This window comes from Choloepus didactylus, chromosome 18 (genome assembly GCF_015220235.1).
Source record: "Choloepus didactylus isolate mChoDid1 chromosome 18, mChoDid1.pri, whole genome shotgun sequence".
Classification (NCBI taxonomy): Eukaryota; Metazoa; Chordata; class Mammalia; order Pilosa; family Megalonychidae; genus Choloepus; species Choloepus didactylus.
The window spans coordinates 41,142,520-41,165,902 of NC_051324.1; the positions used below are offsets into that span (position 1 = coordinate 41,142,520).

Genomic DNA, 23,383 nt, shown 5'->3' on the forward strand with positions numbered 1-23,383 from the left:
GGAAACCCCAGCGTTTGCTGGCAGAACTAGTTCATGGTATTAAAGCAGAATTCAATGAAACACCTGTTATTTTCATGTGGTCATTACTTGCCTCCAAGAGTCCCCTTCTGAGGGAGGGACTCTTAAACCTGAACTATTCCTTCCAGAATACCCAATGGCAACCCCTAAAGTACACTTCATGACTAAAATGTATTACCCTAATGAAGACAAGTTGGGAAGAATATGTTTAGATATAGTATTTTGAAAGATAAATGGTCCCCAGCACTGTAGATCACACAGTTCTGCTATTGATCCAGGCTTCATGACAGCAAATGAAGTAGTGCAGCAGGGGAAGACCAACAAAACCCAAGCCATAGAAACAGCTAGAGCATGGACTAGGGAGGCTATATGCCATGAATAATTAAAATCGATCTGATCATTAAGTGTGTATCACTTTTGTTCTACCAAGACTTTCTTTTTTCTTTGTATTTAATGGACACAGTCTTGGAAACATTACAGAATAAAAGCACAGACATTTTCAGTTCTTTGGTGATTAAATGCACATCAGCAAATCTATGTCTTGTCCTGATCACCGCTGTAAAGCCTGAGAAGAGGCTAGAAGAATCATCTGGATTGTTGCAAACGTTTATTAATTTCCCCTATCATGGTTTAAGTATGAAGCACTATGAATGAAGGTAATTGTCAGGACTACCTGCAGCGGTGTGGGTGTTTTTCTTTATTTTATTTTTTAATTTTGAGGAGGGAGGTAGTTTTAATTTTATGAGCTCCTTTCCCCCCTTTTTACGATGATCTAATTAAATGCGTTGGTTAAAAGCAGGTAACCAGTTGTCCTTTAGAATACACCCTCTAGCCAAGTCTAACTTTATTTAGATGCTGCAGATGGACAAGCTTGATTGTGTGAACCATAATGGGAACATAATAAACAAACATCACAGCCCTCACCAATAACATTGTGACTTTGCTGTCAAGTGTAGAATTCTCCCTTAAAAAAAAAAAAGCTTGCGACCATTTTGTATGGCTTGTCCGAAAACTTTTGTAAATCTTATGTTTTAGTAAAATATTCGTTATTCTAAAAACGGTTAACATCACCAAATGGAACAAACTGACATCATGTGACTCCCAAGAGGATTTCACTGAGAAGACCACAGTATCACTTCTATGATGTTTTCCCCAAAGATACATAAATTATGAGAAAATAAACCCAAACTGAGGGATATTCTACCAAGCAATCATCCAGTATTCTTCAAAAATGTCAAGGTCATGAAAGATAGGAAAGATTGAAGTTTTTTTTTTTTTTCTTCAAAAAAACTAAGAGACATGACAACTCAATGCAACATATAATCCTGGATTGCATCCTGGGCCTCAAAAGAAAATGAATGGAACAAATGGGGAAATTTGAACGGAGTTCATGGATTACATGATAAATTAGATCAATGTTAACTTCCTGATTTTGGTGGTTGTACTGTGGTTATGAAAGAGAGAATATTCTTGCAATTAAGAAACAGACACTTAAATATTAATGTTATTGTATTGGGGCATTATGACTAAAACTTTTTCTCAAATGGTGTAGAAACGTTAAGGAGAATTTGGGTGAAGGATATGTGAGAAATGTGTGTACTATTTCTTCAACTTTTACAGAAAATTTAAATTATTTCAAAATAAAAAATTAATTGGAGGCTTAACTAATGACTATTCTTTGATTCTACACAGTAGATTCTCAAAATAACTAAATCAACAAAAATACTCAAATCATCATTCAAAAGCACTTCATAAGCATGAATTATCTTTTTATATTATCATATTAAGACCAGATATGAAGCATATTTTCTTTTCCTTAAAGTAGAAAGCTACAAAGAACTACACCAGCTGTCAAGACTAGTGTACCTTGAAATGAATAGCTCCATTTTGCAATTATAAAAACAAGACAAAATACAGGCGTGCCCAAGACAAAGACACTATTACTGATATAATTATATTGCTAACTGGAGCTACATGGAAGGCTTGCCTGGAGAAAGAGTGGTTGGAGGGAGTGTATTATTGGCTTCATGACATTAACGTTTGCATGTGGATTCCAGGCTGAAAAATAATTTAAAAAGAAGAGTGAGGTCTTGTCCTGAAGCAGCTGACAATTTGGTACAAGAACCAAGGTACATGCGGATGGAAAAGATTTTCCAACATTCCCATAACACAATAGGAATACATTTGTAGTCTCATAGGGGTTCCTAAAATGTTTGAAAGACAGCATGCCAAGTAGAAAAGAATCAGAATAAACTTGGATTTTATTGGCTCTGCATGTTTTCTTACCCTATAACCACAAAAAATCAAAGTGACTATCAACATTCACCTGGAGTACTGCAATTGCCTCCTAACTGTTCTACTTGCATTCTTGCTCTCCTTTCATCCATTTTCCACAAAGCAACAAATATCTTTTTTAAAATGTGATTCAGATAATGTCATTTACATACTTAAAAACTCCAACAGCTTCCTATTACTTTTAGAATAAAATTGAAATCCTTGGATATGGCTTAAAAGGCTCTTTTATCTGGCCCCTGTGTACCTACTCTGACCCCATTTCCTACCACTTTTCTCCCTGCTCACTAGGCTAAAAACACTGGCCTCCTTTCTGTTCTTCAGTTATACCAGCTTCTTCCTGTCTCTGGGCCTCTGCAGGGCCCGGAATTTCCATTGTGTAGGTAGCACCTTATGACCATTCTGGGCTAGGCTCAAATGTCACCTTTTCAAAAAGGCCTTACTTTACTACCATTCCTTCTCATCACTTTCAATCACATGATCCTATTCCATTGTCTTCATTGCATTGTTATCTGAAATTCCCTTATTTATGTATCTGTTACTTGATTATACTGAGTCTCCCATTAGAATACACAATTGTTCTGTGCTGTAACACCAGTAGCTTAAACAGTGTCTGACCTGCAGTAAGAGTAGAATAAATATATGTAGTCATAGAAGACTTCTCTAGTCTTCCGTTTCCTCATCCACAGAAGTGGAGGTATATGTATCTGTTCTGCCTATTAGAAATAAAGCCCAATTTTACTAAATATTTACTATGCCTAAGGAACTGAAAAATCATTTAATATGCATATTCTCATTTACTATTATGATTCCCATTTTTTAAATGAGGCAACCTAACCTTGGCTTACAGAGGTCAAATAACTCCACCCAAAACCCAAGGACAGTAGTGAGGACTCGGATATGAATTTAGACCTGCCTAACCTCAGGACATGAGTTCTTAACCACTACTTTATAGTTCCTACAAAGATGATTCCTTCGATTACAGTGAAATCTGCAATGCCATCTGCCTCCCTCAGGTCCTAGTTTATCCTTTGAGAGATAAGTGAAGAGCTATTACATCCCACACAGGTCTCGTCTTGAAGAGGAGGAAGATCCCAATTTCCTTCAATCCTTCCTTAAGTGACCCTCAGATCCTTGTCACTCTCCATTAAACAAACTTTAGTTTGAGAACGTTTCTCCCGCTCCAGAAGTTGTGATTTTCACTATGTGAGGGGTAAAGTGGCTTCAGAGAAGAAAAAACACATTGTGCAGGGGTTAAGGAAATGCAGATGTTGTGAGTGGCCGAGAAAGCTACGGTTAACACAGGAAGGCTTCCTGGGGGAGGCAATCCTTGGGTCCAAGTCAATGCACCAAGCAGCGAGCAGGCGACCAGAGATCCCGAGGTAAAAGGTCCCCGGGAGAGCTGCCGCTGGGGGCCGCTAGGTCGAGACAAAGGCTGGAGGAGTTTAAGAAAACCAAGAGTACAATCCCAAGTAATGATGAGCTTGCACGCGGAGGAACCAAGGCATCTCCGTAAACGTAAGTCAGAGAGACACTGAAGGAAAGCAAAGGAGGAACAGTCATGAAACAGAACGCGAACTTACCCGCTGTCTCACAACCCGGCCTCCGTAGCCCGAATACAGAGCAGCTACCTGAGAAGCTTTGTAGTCAAGGCAGCGGAGGGCTCAACCCAAATATCGCGAGAAAGGACAGGCATCGCGAGATTTGACCTCCCGTCCCTGACTCTCTGATGTTCTTTCCGGGGGCAATGGGAGGGTTTTGCCGTCTGGGATGGAGGCGGTTCACTTTATGTGGCTGGCGGTGGAGTCACCCTGGGTACCCAGATAGGGTAGAGCCATTTCTCAGGCCGAGATGGCGTGGGACAGGAGGTGCTGAAAAGGATCTTAGGCAGCTCCGGACGTGGGGGCGCCCGAGCCTGGCTCGAGATTTGGTGGTGCAGTCGCGGCGTCAGAAGAGCACAAACCCGTTCACGCGCGCCCAGAAGGAGGACTGGAGGCGGCGGAATAAGACGCTTCTCACGTACGTGGCCGCTGCTGCCGTGGGCATGCTGGGGGCCTCTTACGCCGCGGTCCCCCTCTATCGGCTCTATTGCCAGGTAGGGCCGGAGCTGTCTACTCGGTGGCAGGATTAGTAGGGGCGCAGGTGCAGCAAAAATCCCACTACAGCGATCGCTCCACGGTGTCATAGAATGGATGTTTAAGGACTGTCTTACGCCCATTTATTTTATGAAAGACAAATGGGCTCTAGGGTAACTTGGTTTACCAAGGAAGTTAGTGGCAAAGCTGTAAATAGAACTCAATTCACCGTACTGGTCATGCTTACACCACTCTGCATTTCTGAAAGAGTGAAATTCCCTGAACTCAAGACTACCACACCTCCACCCCCCCGAAAAAAAAGGTCCGCAGCCTGTAATCCGGGATCTAGAATAGTCTGCTTTACCCCATCCATACCCGGCCCACGCACATGCCCCTTTTTAAAATGTTATTTATATAATACATTCATTATGTGGCCACCTGTGGTTTGTGTGCCAAGGTTAACGCTGGAAATGGGAGTTAATTGTGTTTAAACTGGAAGCAGTTGTTCCATACAAAGAAGCGTGAATTAGCTAATTTGTTTTCTTTGAGCCCCCTTTTACATTAGAAGCTCTACGACAGTAGTTCTCAAAGTATAGTCCTGGGCCTGCAACATCAGCATCACCTGGTAACTTCTTAAAACACATTCTTGGGCTCCATTCCGACTTACAGAATCAGAAACTGGGAGTGGGGCGTAGCAATTTGTAGTTTAATAAGCCCTCCAGCTGATGCTGATGAAGACTAATGTTTGCGAACCACCAACAAAGGCAAAACTTTACCCATTTCATGTGTTTCTCGTTAGTTCTTCACTCAGTAATTTAGTTCTTGACTCAGCATTTGGAGCACCTGTAGAGCTTAATGACACAGGCCAGGGCACCTCTATCCCAGAGATTCTGATTGGGAGATCTTGGGTAGGGCCCAGGAGTATCTTTTTTAAAAACATGCCATAGGTGATGGCTACATGTTATGTTTATTCAAGCAATTTGTAAGACAGGGGTTCCCAAACTTTGTTGCATATTAGAATCACCTGGGGACTGTTAAAAATCCCAGTGCCAAGGTCACCCTACTTAACAAATCAGAATGTCTGGAGGTGAGAGCCAGGCATCAGTTAATTTTTAAAGATTCCTCAGGTAATTTCAATTTGTGGCAAAGTTTGGGACTCTCTGATTTTCATAGGAGTTACCACTCTTCCCTGCCACCATTGTTATTCCCTGGTTTACTATCTTTGTGGAAATCAACTTCCTTTTCCTGTTTCAATGATGACTGAAGCAGAAGTCAAAAGGGCTTTTCTTTTCAGTCTCCTAGTGTCATCATTCATGTGGGAAATGTAGTAACTTGATTTTTGGAGGATGAGTGTAAAATGTGAATTAGTTTTCATCAGAGAACAGCTTGAAACAAGCATGAACCCCCCAAATCTACCAGTTGTTTAAACCATACAGCAAATAAAGATCTCCCCAAACGACTAAGAGATGGGGGAGGCAATTTTATCACCCAGGGGATATTTGGCAATGGAGATAGTTTGGGTTATCACAACTGGGTGGTGGGGCGTGCTACTGGCATCTAGTGGGCAAGAATGCTGCTAACCACCCTACAGTACGTACAAGGAATTACCCAGCCCAAAATTTCAGTAGTGCCAAGGTTAAGAAACCCTGTCCCAAACTGAAATGAATAACAATATTGTGTATGTGTGTGTGCATACATTTTTTAAGGCAGAAAGGGGATGAGAGGATGGTAGTAATTTATAATCCAAATTATAATCCATAATTTATAATCCAAAACTTAATATGTTAGATAGTACTATTTTTAAAAGAGCATATGCCAGGACTCCCCTATCCCAGAGACTCTTAATTAGGAGAACCTCTATCATTTCTAGAATCACAGAACTTTAGAGCTAGAAATAAGAGATTATATAGATCAATTAGAACAGTGACCTTATTTTACAGGTAAGAAAAATATAGCCCAAAGGTAATAGATTTATTCAGTTCTTGGAGCTAGTTAGTGGGAGAACTAGACTAGAACCGTGAACATTCGCTTTCAGTGCCCTTTTCTACTCTTTTTTTTGGTTTGGTTTAATTTTTCTAAGCACTGGGCTTAGAAATTTGAGGAATCTATGTTCAAAGACTGCCTGTTCAGATAAGGAGTGTTTGTGGGGGGATCATTTAAAATTTTTTTTTAATTCAACTGATTTTCAGAAACTTCTGGAAATTTTTTTGGGGGCAGAAGAATATACTTATCTATTAAACAAGGGTGAATTAATGCTTATCCTTCTGATACTTTTTTGGGGTTATAATATAATTTGCTAAGGGTACCTAGCAGCAGAGTGAAACTGGTTTGACTGGTGTAACATGCAGAAAATAGTAAGACTGTATTTTGCATGGAGTCTTCAGCTAGCCTCAAAAATTGTATTTCCAGTTTAATTATCTGGAAAACAGAATTCTAACAACCACAAGCATAATGATGATGATCCTGGAAGTAAGGATTTGTTTTAAAGCATCTCTGCTAAGGAAACAGCTAATGACAATGAAGATAGGCAAGAAGTGTCAGATAGGGCATTATCCTGGTGCTCTATAATTAGCTGATTTAGTGGCCAAAGAGATTAAGTGCTCTGATTATCTGGTTGTGTCTGTAAAAGCTGTACTGTGCAGACAAGTACTGAAAAAGTTACAAAAACATTAACTAACATGGGAAAATGCTTATGATGATGCCCGAGGAAAGCAGAATACAGAAGTAAAGCTGCAAACTAATTTGGTCTGTGTAACAGTAATGATACGGAAAAGGACCACACAGGAACATGGAGAAGTGAAATTGCTTAAATACTTTCAATGAGATGACCAGTCTGTGGGTAATTTTTATTTCTATTATGTATCGTAACTAATACAATAGCAATAAAGGTAAGTATGTTTATTAAAAAATTAAGCTAAAAATCCTGAGCTCTATTACCAATAATCACTTATCCAGAACCTGATTCTCCTAAATGACTCATTTTGACCCTGCCAGATAATGAAAGGTTTACTGAAAATATCTGAATGACTAACAAATACAGGCCCTTGACAACCCAGAAGTCTCAAAACATTGACATAGTCAGTGATGGCATATAAACTAGGCTTCAGCCGGATTACTGAACTTAAATTGTACTTAAATTTTTATTTTTATCCAACAAATAGATCAGCAGCTCCTGAAAGTATTAACACATTATTCTTTACTATTTTTTTATAGACTACTGGACTTGGAGGATCTGCAGTGGCAGGCCATGGGTCCGACCAGATTGAAGCCATGGTGCCTGTTAAGGACCGCATTATTAAAGTTACCTTTAATGCAGATGTGCATGCAAGTCTCCAGTGGAACTTCAGACCTCAGCAAACAGAACTATATGTAAGTGACTACAACAGTTAGTAAAAATTACTTTTCAGTGTAAAAATTCCTTTGTCATTTGAATTGTTTACAATTTAGTAAACATTCTTCTAACCAATTTAAAAATACTGACAGACTATTATAATTCTTCTATTCCCACCAACTATTTTTTTTCATAGTTGCTGAGGGCTGGCCTAACCCTCAGCAACAGTCAGGGTCCTGATAGGGGAGCTGGAGTCAGCAAAGAAATGAGACAGACACCTTGTTGTGTCTGGGTACGAAGATGAATTCTCCGACCAAGCAGAGCATCAGAGCTTTATTTTTATAATTTTCTATAATATACACACTAGCATTTAGGCATACAATACTAGAAGAGTTTGGCTAAATTTCAGACATTATTTATTCTTACACAGTGATCAGTGGACTAGCAGGGACAGATTCCTTGAAGCGTAGCAAGACACAGTGTTCGGGCACAGGCATAGCAGTTCCTATTATTGAGTACCAAGCAATCTATAACTGTTTTTTTTTGTTCATGTTTTAGAGTCTGTTAATCATTACCTTTTTGTTTCTTCTAACTAACTCTTTCAAAGCTATTTCTTCTAGCTAACTCTTTCAAAGCTTGGGAAGGGGGATTTCTGCCTGGTTGACAGATGGCCAGTGGGAGTGAGCAGAAAGGGTGACCTAATTGTCTCCTAAGAAAGGAGCAGCCATTTTCACTTACGCTGAAGCTAATGCAGGGTAAGCCGTTGGCTCATTAATGTAGCTAGGTGTGGGAGCATGTCACCATTACAGAGCCCAAATGAGAAAAAGAGGCACTATGAATATAAGAAACAGCAGCAAGAAACAGATTCCTTTTAGGCAGGAGTCATAGGCGCCACTCGATGCTCCGCCTTGCGGAATGGTTACCACGACATGTACTGAAGGCCCAGGGACCGTGCCACTAGGCCGACTGCCGGGTGCTGAATTGGCTGCCCACACATAGTGTCCACACCTAATGTAACAGAATATACTTTTAATTGATACATTAGTAAAAGTCAGTTTGGAATAATGGAAAACATCTGTTTTTATTAAAATTATATTGTTAACAGTTCACTAATTAGTCTTCTGATCACTAATCTTGGGATCAGGAACAGCTTTTGTGCTACACAGGTATAGATGATACAGGGAAAATGTTGAAAATCAATGAAAAGTAGTTTACTGGTTTACATGAAAAGTGTCCCTGAAGGAAAAAAAAGAAGAAAAAATTGAGGACCTTTGCAGTATTCATACTGAATAGTCACATTATACTCATAGACTACACATAAAAGGTTTTCTAAAATCTTGACTAACTGGAATCCTGGGAGGATTTAATTTAAATTATCATACTAACTAAAAATTTGCCAGAAAGACTTAATTTGAACCCTTACTGAAAACCCTTATAAATATTAGATTGATTATTATAATCATTGAATCTCTTCAATGATTGAGGGTTTTGTACATTATTTGAATATTAGTTTCATTACAAGGTAGTGTACAAGATATTAATGGCTGAATTGGTACAAGTGACAGAACATCCTTTGGAAACAGATTTTTTTTTAAAGCCTTACTGTTTTTCTTTTGAGTTATTTTCACAAAACAAATATTAAAACTTTTCAATTAAATAAAGATTCCATTCAGTCAGTTTTACTCTGGTTGTAAGTAGGCTGAGTTTATTGTTAGTCTCTGTTTCCCAAAAAAGGCATGTGAAGTCATAACCGCAGGTATCTGCAAATATGACTCTATTCGGAAATAAGAGCTTTGAAGATCTGATTTGTTAGGGTGATGGATTACAGTGGGCCCCAATGCAATATGACTGGTGTCTACAAGAAAGAGAGGATTGGCACACAGCAAGACACAGGGGAAAATGCCATTAGGACAACGGAGGTAGAGACTGAAGTGCAAGCTAAGGATTGCCAACAAACACCAGCAGCTAGAAGAGGAAGGATTCTCCCTTTTAGGTTTCAGAGGGAACATGACCCTGTTAACAGAGTGATTTCAGACTTCTAGTCTCTAGAACTGTGAGACAATGGATTTCTGTTGTTTTAAACCACCCTGCTTGTGTACTTTGTTATGGAAGCCCTTAGGAAACTGAGATGTTATCTTTTTAAAAATAATTTTCTGTCAATCATATAGTGGTATTCAAATGTAAGTGATACAGAGAAGTTAGGCTTGGCTTGTTCTTGAGTATGTTTTCAATAACTTACTTGGCAGAGTATTGCTTGAAGACTTTAGATATACAAGACGACAGTCCCTAACTAAGTATGCATAATAGAGCACTGGTTCTTCATTGACATGTGCAAATAAAATCTGAAGCTTAGATGTGTTTATGGGCAATATTCATAATTTATCTTGCTGACTCACATTAGCTTAAGTGATTAGGTACTGTGGTCTCACATATGGAAAAAAACAATGCGACTATAATTTAGTAGGGAAAAGAAGGCACTATGTGACATTTAAATATTGATGATGTTTATTTTCTTTAAAACAGGTAGTGCCAGGAGAGACTGCACTGGCATTTTATAAAGCTAAGAATCCTACTGGCAAACCAATAATTGGGATTTCTACATACAATGTTGTGCCATTTGAAGCTGGACAGTATTTCAATAAAATACAGGTACAACTAAATCTAAACTTTATAGAATATGATAAAGATAAATAAAACTTTAGCACCATATTTACTGCAGTGTTTTAGTAGATACTCATAATTACTGACAACCCTTTTCTTCTAAACTTTTAGCTGCTTTTATTTTCATTGTTTATACCAGCTATGCAGAGATTGAGAGCCAAATTAAATGGGTATCTGCTTTTAAGATTAGAAGAATGAATTTGTTGATTCTCAATCCTTAAAAGCAAAGCTCAGTCTGAGATGAAAAAATGCCATTAGTCTATCACAGAACTTAGATATTTTAACAGTATGCTTTTATTAAAGCCAACTAATGAACTGTTTTCTTGGTTTCTGTTACAGATAATAGAATAGAAATCTTATTAAACAAGTATCATTCTTTAATTTCTAGTGCTTCTGTTTTGAAGAACAAAGGCTTAATCCACAAGAGGAAGTAGATATGCCAGTGTTTTTCTACATTGATCCTGAATTTGCTGAAGATCCAAAAATGGTGAATGTTGATCTCATAACTCTTTCTTATACTTTTTTTGAAGCAAAGGAAGGGCACAGATTGCCAGTTCCAGGTTATAATTGAAGTCAGTAGCTAAGTTTGGCTTCAAATTTGTGATTTTTTAAAAATCATGTTTCTTGCCTTCTCAGAGGAGAAATATTCTATAATATAGAACCTATTTTAAATATTTAATGATGGTTCTTTTTTTTCCCCTTCTAACTAATTTATTCCACTTAAAATTATGAGAAGATTCCACTTTTATCATAAGGAACCCACAATGTCTATTTAGAATGTGTGACTATTCAATACCATACTTAAGATTAAAACAAACTGTTTCTTATATATGCAGATATGGACTGTATGGTACAGCTGATTCAGCAGTTTGCTTCCAAATTATTGGCCCCTCATACTTGGAGCAGTGAATCTGAGAATTTTTAAGAAATTTTTGCTCAGGATTATTTAATTTTAGACTACAGGCCAGAACTTCTGACCATGTTTATTATTATCTCTTAAGAAACTAATTGCTACTTTCCTTCAGTGTGAAGAGACAACTATCTTAAAAGCTCAAAGTGGAAGAGACATCACTAAGTAACTTGAACCCTAATAGCTTGCCCAAAGACTACATTCTTATTTTAAATTCTACTTTATTTTTCCACTAAGATCTATTGTACATTCATAGTACTAAACAGATAATTACTCTGAAATTGTGGTGGCATGAAATTGAAATAAAATGCCTAAGCACATCTACTAGACTTCTGGCACTTACCATGATAGTTCCAGATCCCTGAATGTCAAAATGTAAGGGTGAGATTGTGTACATTTACTGACATCAGAAGTTCTAAGGTGAACAAATACTGTAAAATGATATATTAAATTATTTTAACAGTAATTTATTTGTCATTGTAATTTCTGTAAACCAGTCCACAGTTTATTCTGAACATTTTCCAGTAGTTGTTGTTCCAAAGGGAAATGTTAAATTACAGTAAAAAGGAAAACAAAAAGAACATTTAGTGTATTATAAAGAATCATACTTAAAGGCAACGCAGTACACAATCCAGTGACCTGTTCAGGACACTTGAAATACAATTAAACCACAATCATCAGGGTTTTTATAATTCATAATTCTAAACAACAGTATTATTTATAAAGAAGTGCAAATTGACTTTTACATTCAATTTAGTTAAATGAAGGCACTCAGTATTCTTCCTGAATAATATCTTTAGTTTCTCACATTTCATGCTTATATCTATTCAGAATTTTCTTGTAATGAAATACTCTTCATCTACTCTTACCACAGCAGTGTGATTTTCTTTTCTAAATGTAGGAAGGCCATGAAACATATGCATTGTAATTAAACTGGAGGCCTAAGAACAAAATATTTTTCTTCTGCTGAAGTTTTAAGTAACTACGTGTCATAAACCAGGTCTTTTGAGACAAATCTTGAGCTGTTGTCAGGAACCACAATGCTACCCTGGGACTGTTAACTCTTTAAAATATTGCAGAGGAGAAATATTCCAGTATTCACCATGGCTTTGATGTGTTGGTAGCTCTTGTGTCCCAGGCCTCAAAGCTGGACAGGGTCTAGCCTTTGAGAGCTGGCACTAGGGAGCTGGTTGTCCACCTTCACCTAGAACAAAGAAAAGATGACCAACCATCTCCATTCTTTCCTTCTCTTTATGCTTAGTGAAATAAGCTAGACACAAAAGGACAAATATTATATGATCTCAGAGATATAAAATAATTAGAATAAGCAAATTCATAGAGTTAGAATCTAGAATATAGGTTACCAGGGGCTGGGTTAAGGATAGAAAATGGGGAGTTAATGCTTAATTTGTACAGAATCTCTACTTAGGTTGATTATTACAAAGTTTTGGAAATGGATAGTGGCAATGGTAGCGCAATATTGTGAGTGTAATTAACAGCACTGAATTATACATGTGAATATGGTTAACAGGTGAAATTTTAGGTTGAATATTTACTAGAATAAAAATTGAAAGATAAAACAGGACTGTAAAACAGTGAACCCTACTGTAAACAACAGACTTAAGAGATAATAGTACAAGTATTAAAAAAAGTTCTTTCATGAATTATAACAAATGTACCACACTAATGCAATATGTTAATATGGTAGTAGATGGGAAAAATACACCAAATGTAAACTATGGACTTTAGTTATTTGCACAATTTTAATATTCTTATATCAACTGTAACAAAGCTATTACACTAATGCAAACTGTCAATGATAGGGAAGTATATGGGAACACTATTGTTTACAGGACTTTTCTGTAAACCTACAACTTCTATAATTAAAAAAATAAAAAAACTGTAGGGTTAAAAAAAATGCCAGTGTCTCAGATGGCCCTAATAAAATGGTAAATACTAAATTCAGTAAGTGATTATTACACTGAAATTATGTAGGATGCAAAATGTACACTGAAGTCTTTACCTCCACAATCAGTATGATTTTGAGTTCCTCTGTGGTGATGAACATCAATTTCTTCATAAACAGCTCTGAAACAAAAAAAGCCATTATGGCAAAAGGATTATATTTCAATCAATTTCAAAGTACTATTTTGGTTTTTAACTGCCAGTACGTTAACCAAAAATGTGGTACTGTTACAGGTGTTCAGGCTACACCAGAGAAAGATTTCTGTCCTGAAACTTACACTCTTAACTTTCTTAAATTCTGATGTTGCAATTCTTGTGTATCTTACAAATATCTATAGTGTATAACCAATTCATTTTCACTTGTGAGTTAAAATATATGGCTCATATTTTGACAAACAGTTTGCTTTCTGCTAAAAAAGAAAATCTGTTCAGCTTTTCTTGGTTTCAAAACTTAAAAAGAAATACATAAAACACTGTGTTCCAGCTTATTTAGCCTATGGGATTATAGTCTAGATGCCTAAGCAACCTTTGCTTATAACTGTCCTATTTGTACCTTAAATACAGTTATCTTCTGTGACACCCTTCATATGTCTGTAACTAGAAAACAATCCCACAAACATGGCATTCATATATACAATAAAGCAAAACATGGCTGGAGAAAAATCTCATAAAAATCATAGCACTATAAAGCCATGATCACCAGCTTCATTTATACCCCCAACATAGCCCTGCAATCTTAATATGTTTCTAAAATAAGTTTTTTCTCTCATTTTCCATAAAACTATTTCAATCTTCCTTATTCTCCTCAAGCCTCTGATCCTTCCTTCTTACTCTCAGCTAGAAATTCTACGTCTAAATAAATTAAATGCCATGGTATGGAAACTTCCTTATCTTCTCATCACAAAATCTTCAAGTATATTTTCATCTGCACTTATCCTCTCCTTCTATGCTACTGTAGGATTCACCCCTGCCTTCCCAAACACCACTATTCAGTTACACACCCTTCCTAAATATTCAACTCCTCCCTCTACTGATCCTACCACTCAGTGTTCAAAGATGCTCTGGCATCTCCCATTTTATAAAATAGCCCCTAAACCCATATCTACTAACAGTAACACCTCATTAATCTGTCTCTAGCTGCCAAACCACTTTCCATCATCCTATTCACATTTAAGTTTCTATTAAGTTATCTCTAAATTGTCTCTACTTCATCTTACTTTTTAACACATTGAAATTTGGCTTCTGTCCTCATCAGTCTACCAGAATGACTTACTAAAATATCAGTAATTTCCATGTTACTTATTCCAGTATATAGTTTTCAGTCCTTGTCTCACTTGACCTCAGCAATGCTCATCACAGTTGTGCACTCACTTCTCTTTGCTTCCAAATTACAGTTTCCACATCTAGTAACAGGCTCCCTGTTGTGTTTTGCACTCTTGGCTCTGGCTTTTCCGTTTCCTTGAACGCGCCAAAATTCTTTCCTTGGAGTCTTTGTACAAGTTGTTCCGTGGGGCTAAAACACTCATTCCCAAACTTGTCACTTGACTAGTAACTGTAGGTTTCAGCTTTAATGTCACTTCCGCAAGCTCTCTAACCCTCATTTAAATTGGCTCTCCCTGTTATACATTCTCAACTCACCATTATTTCATACCATTAACAAATTGTAAGCCCATGTTTACTTGCTCATTTGTTCAATTTCCATCTCCACATTAGATTTAACCTCTATGAGGAGAGGGAGCATATGTCTCTTAGTCAACATTATAAATTAGGCACCAATCACAGTCTCTGGTACACAATAAGTGTTCAATATATTTGCCAAATGAATCATATATATGTGTATATATTTGTGTGTATATATATGCATTTTTATGTGTCTTCATAAATATTGTACTGTATGTCCTGCTATAGCAAAAATTCTTAATCTGGGGTTCATGGACAATCATTGATTTGTAATCTCAGAACTTTTCTTCAAGATGCTGTGCTTTTCTTTGGAGAGAAGTTCCCTGAATTTTACCCAGAAATTACGAACTGCAATGATAGAGAATTCCCAAGTTTCAACCTCTAGCTTCCCTACTATTTCTCTCACCTTCGATATCTTTTGTACTGTCATATCTACTTACAGTTATCTAAGTGGAATAAAATAAACTTTTCTTCCTATTTGGAGGCAGAATAAAAAAAAAATTCAACTTCGATAGCAAACCTACTTTAGTATCAATTATTTCTAATCCCTTAAATCACAAATGTATTCAGTGGTACTTTAGTAAGCAGAATAATGACCTGGGGTATTTTCACAATCCTAAATTAGGAAAAAATACTTAGTGGACTCTTAATTCTAGAAGATTTAATCATAAATTATTCCTAAATGGGTCACTATATTGAGGATTTCATCCAGGGATCAAAACCTCCAATGCCTTCACATACCAAGCAAATTAAAGGAATTGTCCTAGTGGACTACTGTGCTGGTTTGAATCTATTATGTACCTCATAAAAGCCATGTTTATTTTAATCTAATCTTGTAGGTGCAGACTTATTGTGGGTGGGATCTTTTGATTAGGTTGTTTCCATGGAGATGTGACCAATTGTGGGTGGGACCTTTTGATTAGATTATTTCTGTGGATTTGTGGCTCTGCCCATTCAAGGTGGGTCTTAATTAGTCTACTGGCATCCTCTATGAGAGGACAAAAGGCAGAGATGTTTTGAAGAGAGCTCAGAGATGACTGGACAGAAATGCCCCAGGAGAAACAAGCAGAGAGCTGACACAGACAGAGATGCTTAGAGAGAAAATTTTTTACCCAGAGACATTTTGGAACAGCCGTTGAAACCAGAACTAGGAGAGAAGCTAAGAGAAGAAATTGACAGTTTGCCCTGGAGAAGCTCAGAGAGGATCCCAGAAGCTTAGAGAGAAACGCCCTGGGAGAAACAGGCAAGGACACAGGAGCTAGAGAGAAAAGGTAAGAGAGACAGAAGCCAAGAGACATTTTGGAGAAAGCCATCTTGAAACCAGAACCCATGAGAAGAAGGACTAGCAGACATCGCCATGTGCCTTCCCATGTGACAAAGGAACCCCGGAAGCCGCTGCCTTTCCTCAGAGAAGGTATCTACCACTTGATGCCTTAATCCAGACATTTTCATGGCCTTAGAACTGTAAATCTGCAACCTAATAAATCCCTATTGTTAAAAGCCAGTCCATTTCTGGTATATTGCATTTCCAGCAGCTTTAGCAAACCAGAACAACTACAGAGCATGCCTTGTCTGAAGGAGGCAGCTACTACTCAGCTCCAATCTGTTGGTGGCATGAAAAAATGCAGGCCAACACTTCCAGAGCTTCCAAAAATCCAGAAATCTGGATTTTTGAAATATCCCACTTTTTAATGGTGGCATTAATTTTTAAAATGCACCTTTTTAAATTCAACCAGGGTCAAACAAAATACAACTGTGGGCAAGACACAGCCTCTTTTATTCAGAAACAATGCTCTCCACAGACTTATTTTAATCACTTTCGACAATTTGGGGGCAACCTTCAGTTAATCAAAGTATACTAAAGATTTAATGAGCCTACCATCCCATAAATATTTTTGTACTCTTGACCAATATGAAATTAAAAAATAATGGTGTTTATAGGTTTTCAAGTTAAAAATAAATTTTTAGATTAAAGGTTTATTAATCCATTTTAATAAGCACACTATTGCCATATGCATTGAAGACTAAAAATAAATTCTTGTTTTGGGGGTGGGTGGGGTGGTTATCAAAAGAACAGGTAAAATATCCCATCAATGTGAAGTTGTTACTTAAAAATAGTCCTCTTCTCAAGCTACTGACAAAATCTGACTTTCTGACAAGGCATATATGAGGAAACCATTAATGCACATGTTGGTTCTAGTTATTTCTTGATGTGCAACCTCAGCATTTTTTTTAAGTCATAGGCCAAGAACCAACATAAGGCCATCAAGAACAAAGCCTCCATCAAACCTCACAAGTCATTAAAAGGCCATCAATTTCTGCCAAGATCTAAACAAAGTTAAATGTATAACCAAGCCCTGGTAGCTCTGCTACCAAAGGCAACTGAGACAAAAAATAAATGATCAATTTATAAATGACTTACTCTGTGGTGACAGTGGGAGCTAAGGGATCAAACTCCATTATTTCGTAGTAATTGGGTGGCTGAAGATCATTTTTGCTCATTGCTTTAGGGGAAAAAGAAAAAAAAAGGATGGGTAAACCCACATTGTGCTTTTCAAGGAGATATACGTAATATTCTCTTTGCAATTTAAATTTCGAATATAAGATCTTAACAAGAGACTGACAACAGTAACTAATACAATGGTGTTCCAATGTTACTCCCAAGTGCCCCAAATCTGTATAACAAAAAGATTTCTAAATCTCATCTAACGTTGTTCAAAATACAACATTCAGTACAGCATAAGCATTTTTATAATCTAATGTTAGCCATATCATCTGTCCTCAATTCAAGTTTACCTCATGACGCTTAAATGCAAATGAGTTCCTCTAATTTCTCCTCTTTATTTTAAATTACCAATAAATCTCTGATAGACTATATATGCTAATAATACGTTTCCTTATCAGATCCAAATTATAAATGTTCTCAAGTACCTGGATGATTGCTGGGCAAGGGTGGCAGCCTCTGGTCTGATGGTGTTGCTGAGATGGTCCCTAGGCTAACCGGCTGTAGTACTACTGAATATTCTGGAAACTGAAGAAAGCATGGCACATGTTCAAATAAATATTCTACATTAAGCTTTTCTTGTTTATTATGTAGCTTCTTAGGCTTCTAAATGGCAATTTTCCAAGAACGATATACCCTCAAATGGATAAGAATTAGTAATTTTTAACTATTACTTTAGTTTCTAGGTAATAACCTCTTTATGACTACTGCACCCCAGTTTCCCATATAAAATGTAAAATTTTAAGAAAAGCATGTTGCTTTTAAAAAATAAGGATTATATAGCTTAGTCCAGATTCTCAGTTGTTTCAAGCTGAAAATAAAATCTCTGCCACAGTTAAAAAGGGAAAAAACTATTTTAACTCCATGGAGAAGCATGAAGTGACCTATCAAATCAGGGCTGACAATGTAAAGATTCAAGTCTTAATTGGAACATGTCTTTCTTCCACATTTTCTCATTCATTCCACAAACATGTCCTGGGCACCTATGAGATGCCAGGCACTAATACAGCAATAAAACAGGCCAAGACCCTGCCCTCAAAGAGTAGAAAGACCATTGACAAGCAAGTAAATAGATGTCAGAAGAGAGCTGGAGGGAAAAAGCAGGGAAACAGAAGAAATAGAGGGTCAGATTATTTCAGACTTTTACTGAGTAAAATGGAGGAAAGTTATAGATGGATTTTGAACAGATGAGTGTCAGGCTATTTTTTGAAAGGATTGCTATGGATTCTGTCTTGAGAATAGACTGTGAAGGCAGGGGATAGCAGAGGGGAGAGACAGAGGCAAAAACTGAGACAGGGAGACCCTTAGCAGGTCATAGCAAGATCCATATGCTGGATACTTGGACTGGTATATAAGTGGAGGTGCTCAGAAGTGGCTGGATAATGGATATAATATGAATGTAAAAGGTAGATAGAGTTGCACTATTTCCCAAGGTTTTTGGCCTAAGCATCTGAAAGAGTGGAGTGGCCATTTACTGAGATGGGGAAGAACATAGGAAAAACAAGTTAGAAGCCAGGGTTGGGAAGAAATCAAGAGGAAATGCTAAGTGGAAGGTGGATATGTACATTCAGAATTCAGGGGAGGGGTCTAGGCTGAAGATACAAACTTGTAACTTGTCAGAATTTGAATGGTATTTCAAGATATAAGACCAAAGGACTTCAAGGAATAAATGAAGACAGAGAAGGGAGGTCTGAAGCCTAAGACCTGGGGTCTCTAACAATGGAAGGTCAGTAGAGGAGGTAGGCCAGCAAAGGAGATGGAGACGGAATGGAAGTGCTGGGAGAAAAGAACCAAAAGTGAGTGGTGTCTCAAAATCATGCGTGCAAAAAGGAAGAAGTGTTCAACTCTGTCACATGCTGCCAGTATATCAGTGAGATGAGGACTGAGAATTGCAGTCTGGTTTTAGTAATACGGAAGTTACTGGTGACTTTGAGAAGAGCTATGTCAGTGGAACGGTAGAGATGAAAGCATGTTCAAAGTCTGTCAAAGACAATGGGAAGAAACAAAATGGAGACAGCAAATATAAACAACTCTAAAGGAATTTTTATAATTTTGATCCTTAACCATCTTTCTAACAAGTGAACTAAACTTGTCTGTTGTAGAAAGGTTAAAAAAGGAGACAAGAAAAGTCATATAACAGGCTGGATCAACACACAAATACAAAGAAACACTGAGCAGAGCATGAGAATTAACAACCAGGAATCCTTTTTTTTGGCCAGGGTAATCTGCTGACTAGGTGCACTGCCGGGGAAGGGCTTCATTACTTACATTGTGATATGTATGACTTGAGGCGAGGTTTTGGCTGGTCCTTTGGGCAAACCTAGGATAGTGTGATAACACAGCATGATTACCCTACAGTGAGAACACAAATGCAAAAAGTAAGATGATTTTCCTGTTCCAAAAAGAAAACCTAAAACATACCTCAGACCACACACAAGTGTTACTTTTGTATGACAATTGCCATCTGGCTTTAGTGCCCACCAGGGTATGAGTCCCGAACACCAAAGAGAGCAAAGACAAAGTGCAGTATCTTGGCAGCAGTAGCCGCAAAACCCTGGAGCTTGCACAGTACACTGGTAAGAAAAGAGTCTCAGTCTTTCTATCAGAATAGCTACCATGCTCTCATTTCCTGAGGGATGAGAGACAATGCAGAGCAGGGGTTAGAAAGAGAGCAGGGAGGGTTCTGTTCTGAGCAAGATGGAGTAAACACTCCCAACTGTCTTTCCCATTGAATGCAACTATTAACCCTGGATGGAATGCATGGAGCAGCTATGAATAGTAAATAGTAGCAGGCCAACTGGGAAAGAAGACCAGAATTCAAAGTACCACTGAACTGTTGGTAAACTTACCATGCCCCCAACCCCACCTCCACCCCAGGTGTTTCTGTCCTGAATGCAGTCTAAACACAAAAGGAGACATCAGGGAGGACAGACAGATCTCCAGGAGAGACCCTGTAGCCCTCACTCAAGAAGCAGGAAACAGAACTCCGAATGCTCAGAGTGAGTGCGGAAATCCCTTTCCCTATCTTTTTTCCTTCTCTCACACCCCTACCCCTAGGCAATCCCAAGGTGGCAGCAGTGACAGCAGAGGCAACAAGGCTCTGTAGGAGCTTAAAGCTCTGAGGGAGGTGAACTTTCTTCTAATAGGTAGACCTGTGATCCCAAGCAGTTGGGGTAAACCCCCATTGTTTCTTTTTTCCTCTCTGTCCTACCATTTGTTCCCAGACTCAAGCACAATAGGGGAATGTGTTGCAGAGCAGAGTAACTGAAACTTCTGCTTTCTGACTAGAGGATCAAAAAAGGGGGCCCCAGGAAACCAGAAAGTACCAGAGAAATCACACAGAGGGAGGAATTTAGGAACGCAATCTCATAAAGTTGTTTATGGATCCTGGGCTAACCTGCTGACCTGTATGGATCCTAGGCTGACCCCCTGATGCTGATCAGGATGCCAAGGACATTGAGAAACTGTACTAAGGCACAAACTGTTGTCCAGATCCCAGACTGAGCACTGGGTGGTGTGCATGTGGAACATACCTGACCAGCGACGCAAAGGGTTTGAAAACGTAATCGATATTGGAACAACCCATAAAAGGCATGTTGAAATTTGCAGCAAGGACCTAACCAGACTGTTTGCCTATTTAAACAAAAATATCAACATTCTCCACAGGATTTAACTAAGAACAAGAGTCTCATAACATAATATTCAAAATGTTTAAGAAACAATCCAAAATTAAAGAACAAGGAAAATCTCAACTTGCATGGGAAAAGAAAATCAGATGTCAATGCCAAGAGGACATGGATACTGGAATTATCTGTCAGAGATTTTTAAGTAGCTATTACACAAATGCTCCAAAAAGCAATCATCAACACTCTTGAAAAAAATGGAAAAATAGAAAGTTTCAGGCAAAGAAGATATAAAAAGAAATTTTAGAATAGAAATATAATTGAAATAAGAAACTCACAAGATGAGCTCATTAGCAAACTGGAGATGACAGAGAAAAGAGTCAGTGAACTTGAACATAGAACAATAGCAATTATCCGATACGAACAACAGAGAGAAGAAAAAAGTCGAAAAAATAATTAACAGAGCACCAGACAACTAAGGAATAATAACAGGTCTAATATTGCATCATCAGTGTCCCAGAAGGTAAACAGAAATGCATGTAGTGCTGAAACAAATTTTGAAGAAATAAAGGCTGATAACTCACAAGTTTCGAGAGAAACATAAATCCACAGATTCAAGAAGCTCAGCCAATCCAAACAGAATAAACCAAAAGAAATTCATACCCAGATACATCATAATTGAATTGCTGAAAACTAGACACAAAGAAATATTCTTACAATCAGCCAGGGAAAATGACATTATTTACAGGGGAACAAAAATTTGAATGAGTATGGATTTTGCATCAGAAACCATTTAGGCCAGAAGACAGAACAGTGTTGAAAAAAAATAACTGTCCATTTAGAATTCTATATCTATTGATAATATCCCTTAGGAATGAAGGTGAAATAAAGACATTGTCAGATGAAAGAAAAATCTTCTCAGTGAACTGATCCCCATATCATTATGTAATGTCTCTCTTTGTCCCTTGTAATCGTCTCTGTCCTGATGACCTGCTCTAAAAGAATTGCTAAAGGAAATTCTTCAGACAGGAAATTATATCAGGAGGAAACTTAAAACATCAGAAATAACAGAAGAGCAATAGAAATTGTAAATATCTGGGTAAATATAACAGACTATTCTTTTCTTTTCAAGTTCTTTAAAATATATTTGAGGATTGCAGCAAAAATTGTAACACAGGTAGGTTTTTCCCCCAACATATGAGAAAACTATAATCTAAAGGGTTGGGGGTAAAGGGACCGATGTGGTGGTAAGTTTTCTAAATTCTGCTTCAAGTGGCAAAACATTGGTTCTAGCTAGACTTTGAAAAATCAAGTGTATATATATATATATATATATATTATAGTTCCAGAACTACCACTAAAAAAAAAAAAATATATAGTCAAAATCACAACAGATAAATGAAAATGAAATGCTAAAAACATTTAATGCAAAAAAAGACAGAAAAGAAGAAACAGAGAAACAACTAGAAAAAACAAACAAGAGACCAAATAAAAACAAATTATATAATGGGAGACCTAAATCCAAACCTATCAACAGTTAAATTAATGTAAATAGTCTAAACATACCAATTAAAAGACAGAAATTGTGAAACTGGAAATAATAGCATGATCCAATTATATGCTATATAAAAAACTCACTTCAAATATATTGATATAGATAAGTTAAAAAAATAAAAGGATGGAAAAAGATAGCAAACACTAACAAAAGAAAGCTGGAGTAGCTATATTAATGTCAAAGTAGATATCAGGGCAAAGAAAATTATGAGAAACAAACAGGGACATAAGTGTACAAGGGTTAATTCACCCAGAAAATATACCACTTCTAAATGCATATGCACTTAACAAAAGAGCTTCAAAATACATGAAGAAAATATTGAAAGAAAAATTAAAACTACTTTGATGCAATTTCTTCCAGAAAGATTATTACTGTGAGATTCTATTACTATGCCATTCTCAAAAAGATAAAACCTTTAGTGATAGAGAACACAGGTGATTACTGGGGGTTAGGGTATAGGGGAGGACAGCACAAGGGAGATTTCTGGGATGATGGAACTGCTCTGTATCCTGACTGTGGTGGTGGTTAAATGAACCTATACATAACATTAAAATTCTTAGAACTGTACTCCAAAAACTATTTTTTACAATGTAATAAATAAAATTAAAGTGCAAAAGAAAAAAAGAGTAGATACTGAAATCAAACCCACTTCAATTTGAATCCCACATCTGCCACTAAGCTGTGCAACCTCAGGCAAGTTAATCTTCCTCAGCCTTGGATTCCTCACTTATAAAATGAGAATGATGGTGGTACCTACATCGTAGGCTTAT

The 23,383-nt window shown here is 37.3% G+C and overlaps 2 protein-coding genes across 8 annotated transcripts in view; one reads left to right on the forward strand and one right to left on the reverse strand.

Annotated features, from left to right (window-relative positions):
* Positions 1-23,383, reverse strand: part of TOM1L1 (target of myb1 like 1 membrane trafficking protein) — a 115,058-nt gene that overhangs the window by 30,506 nt on the left and 61,169 nt on the right. For 2 of the 4 annotated variants that reach the window (XM_037810124.1, XM_037810126.1), the window contains exons 12-15: positions 19,704-19,755; positions 17,864-17,963; positions 17,355-17,436; positions 13,311-13,375 (exon numbers count right to left, since the gene is read on the reverse strand). In XM_037810124.1, coding sequence (XP_037666052.1) covers positions 13,311-13,375; positions 17,355-17,436; positions 17,864-17,963; positions 19,704-19,755 — 299 coding nt within the window. Of the gene's footprint in view, positions 1-10,203; positions 12,492-13,310; positions 13,376-17,354; positions 17,437-17,863; positions 17,964-19,703; positions 19,788-23,383 lie in introns of those variants that run through there. The other 2 variants (XM_037810125.1, XR_005212811.1) reach the window with 2 other exon arrangements.
* Positions 4,030-23,383, forward strand: part of LOC119514389 (cytochrome c oxidase assembly protein COX11, mitochondrial) — a 72,690-nt gene continuing 53,336 nt past the window's right edge. For 2 of the 4 annotated variants that reach the window (XM_037810128.1, XM_037810130.1), the window contains exons 1-4: positions 4,030-4,405; positions 7,599-7,754; positions 10,240-10,365; positions 10,766-10,864. In XM_037810128.1, the coding sequence (XP_037666056.1) occupies positions 4,040-4,405; positions 7,599-7,754; positions 10,240-10,365; positions 10,766-10,864 (747 nt within the window). In that variant the 5' untranslated portion in view covers positions 4,030-4,039. Of the gene's footprint in view, positions 4,406-7,598; positions 7,755-10,239; positions 10,366-10,765; positions 15,608-16,048; positions 16,259-23,383 lie in introns of those variants that run through there. The other 2 variants (XM_037810129.1, XM_037810127.1) reach the window with 2 other exon arrangements.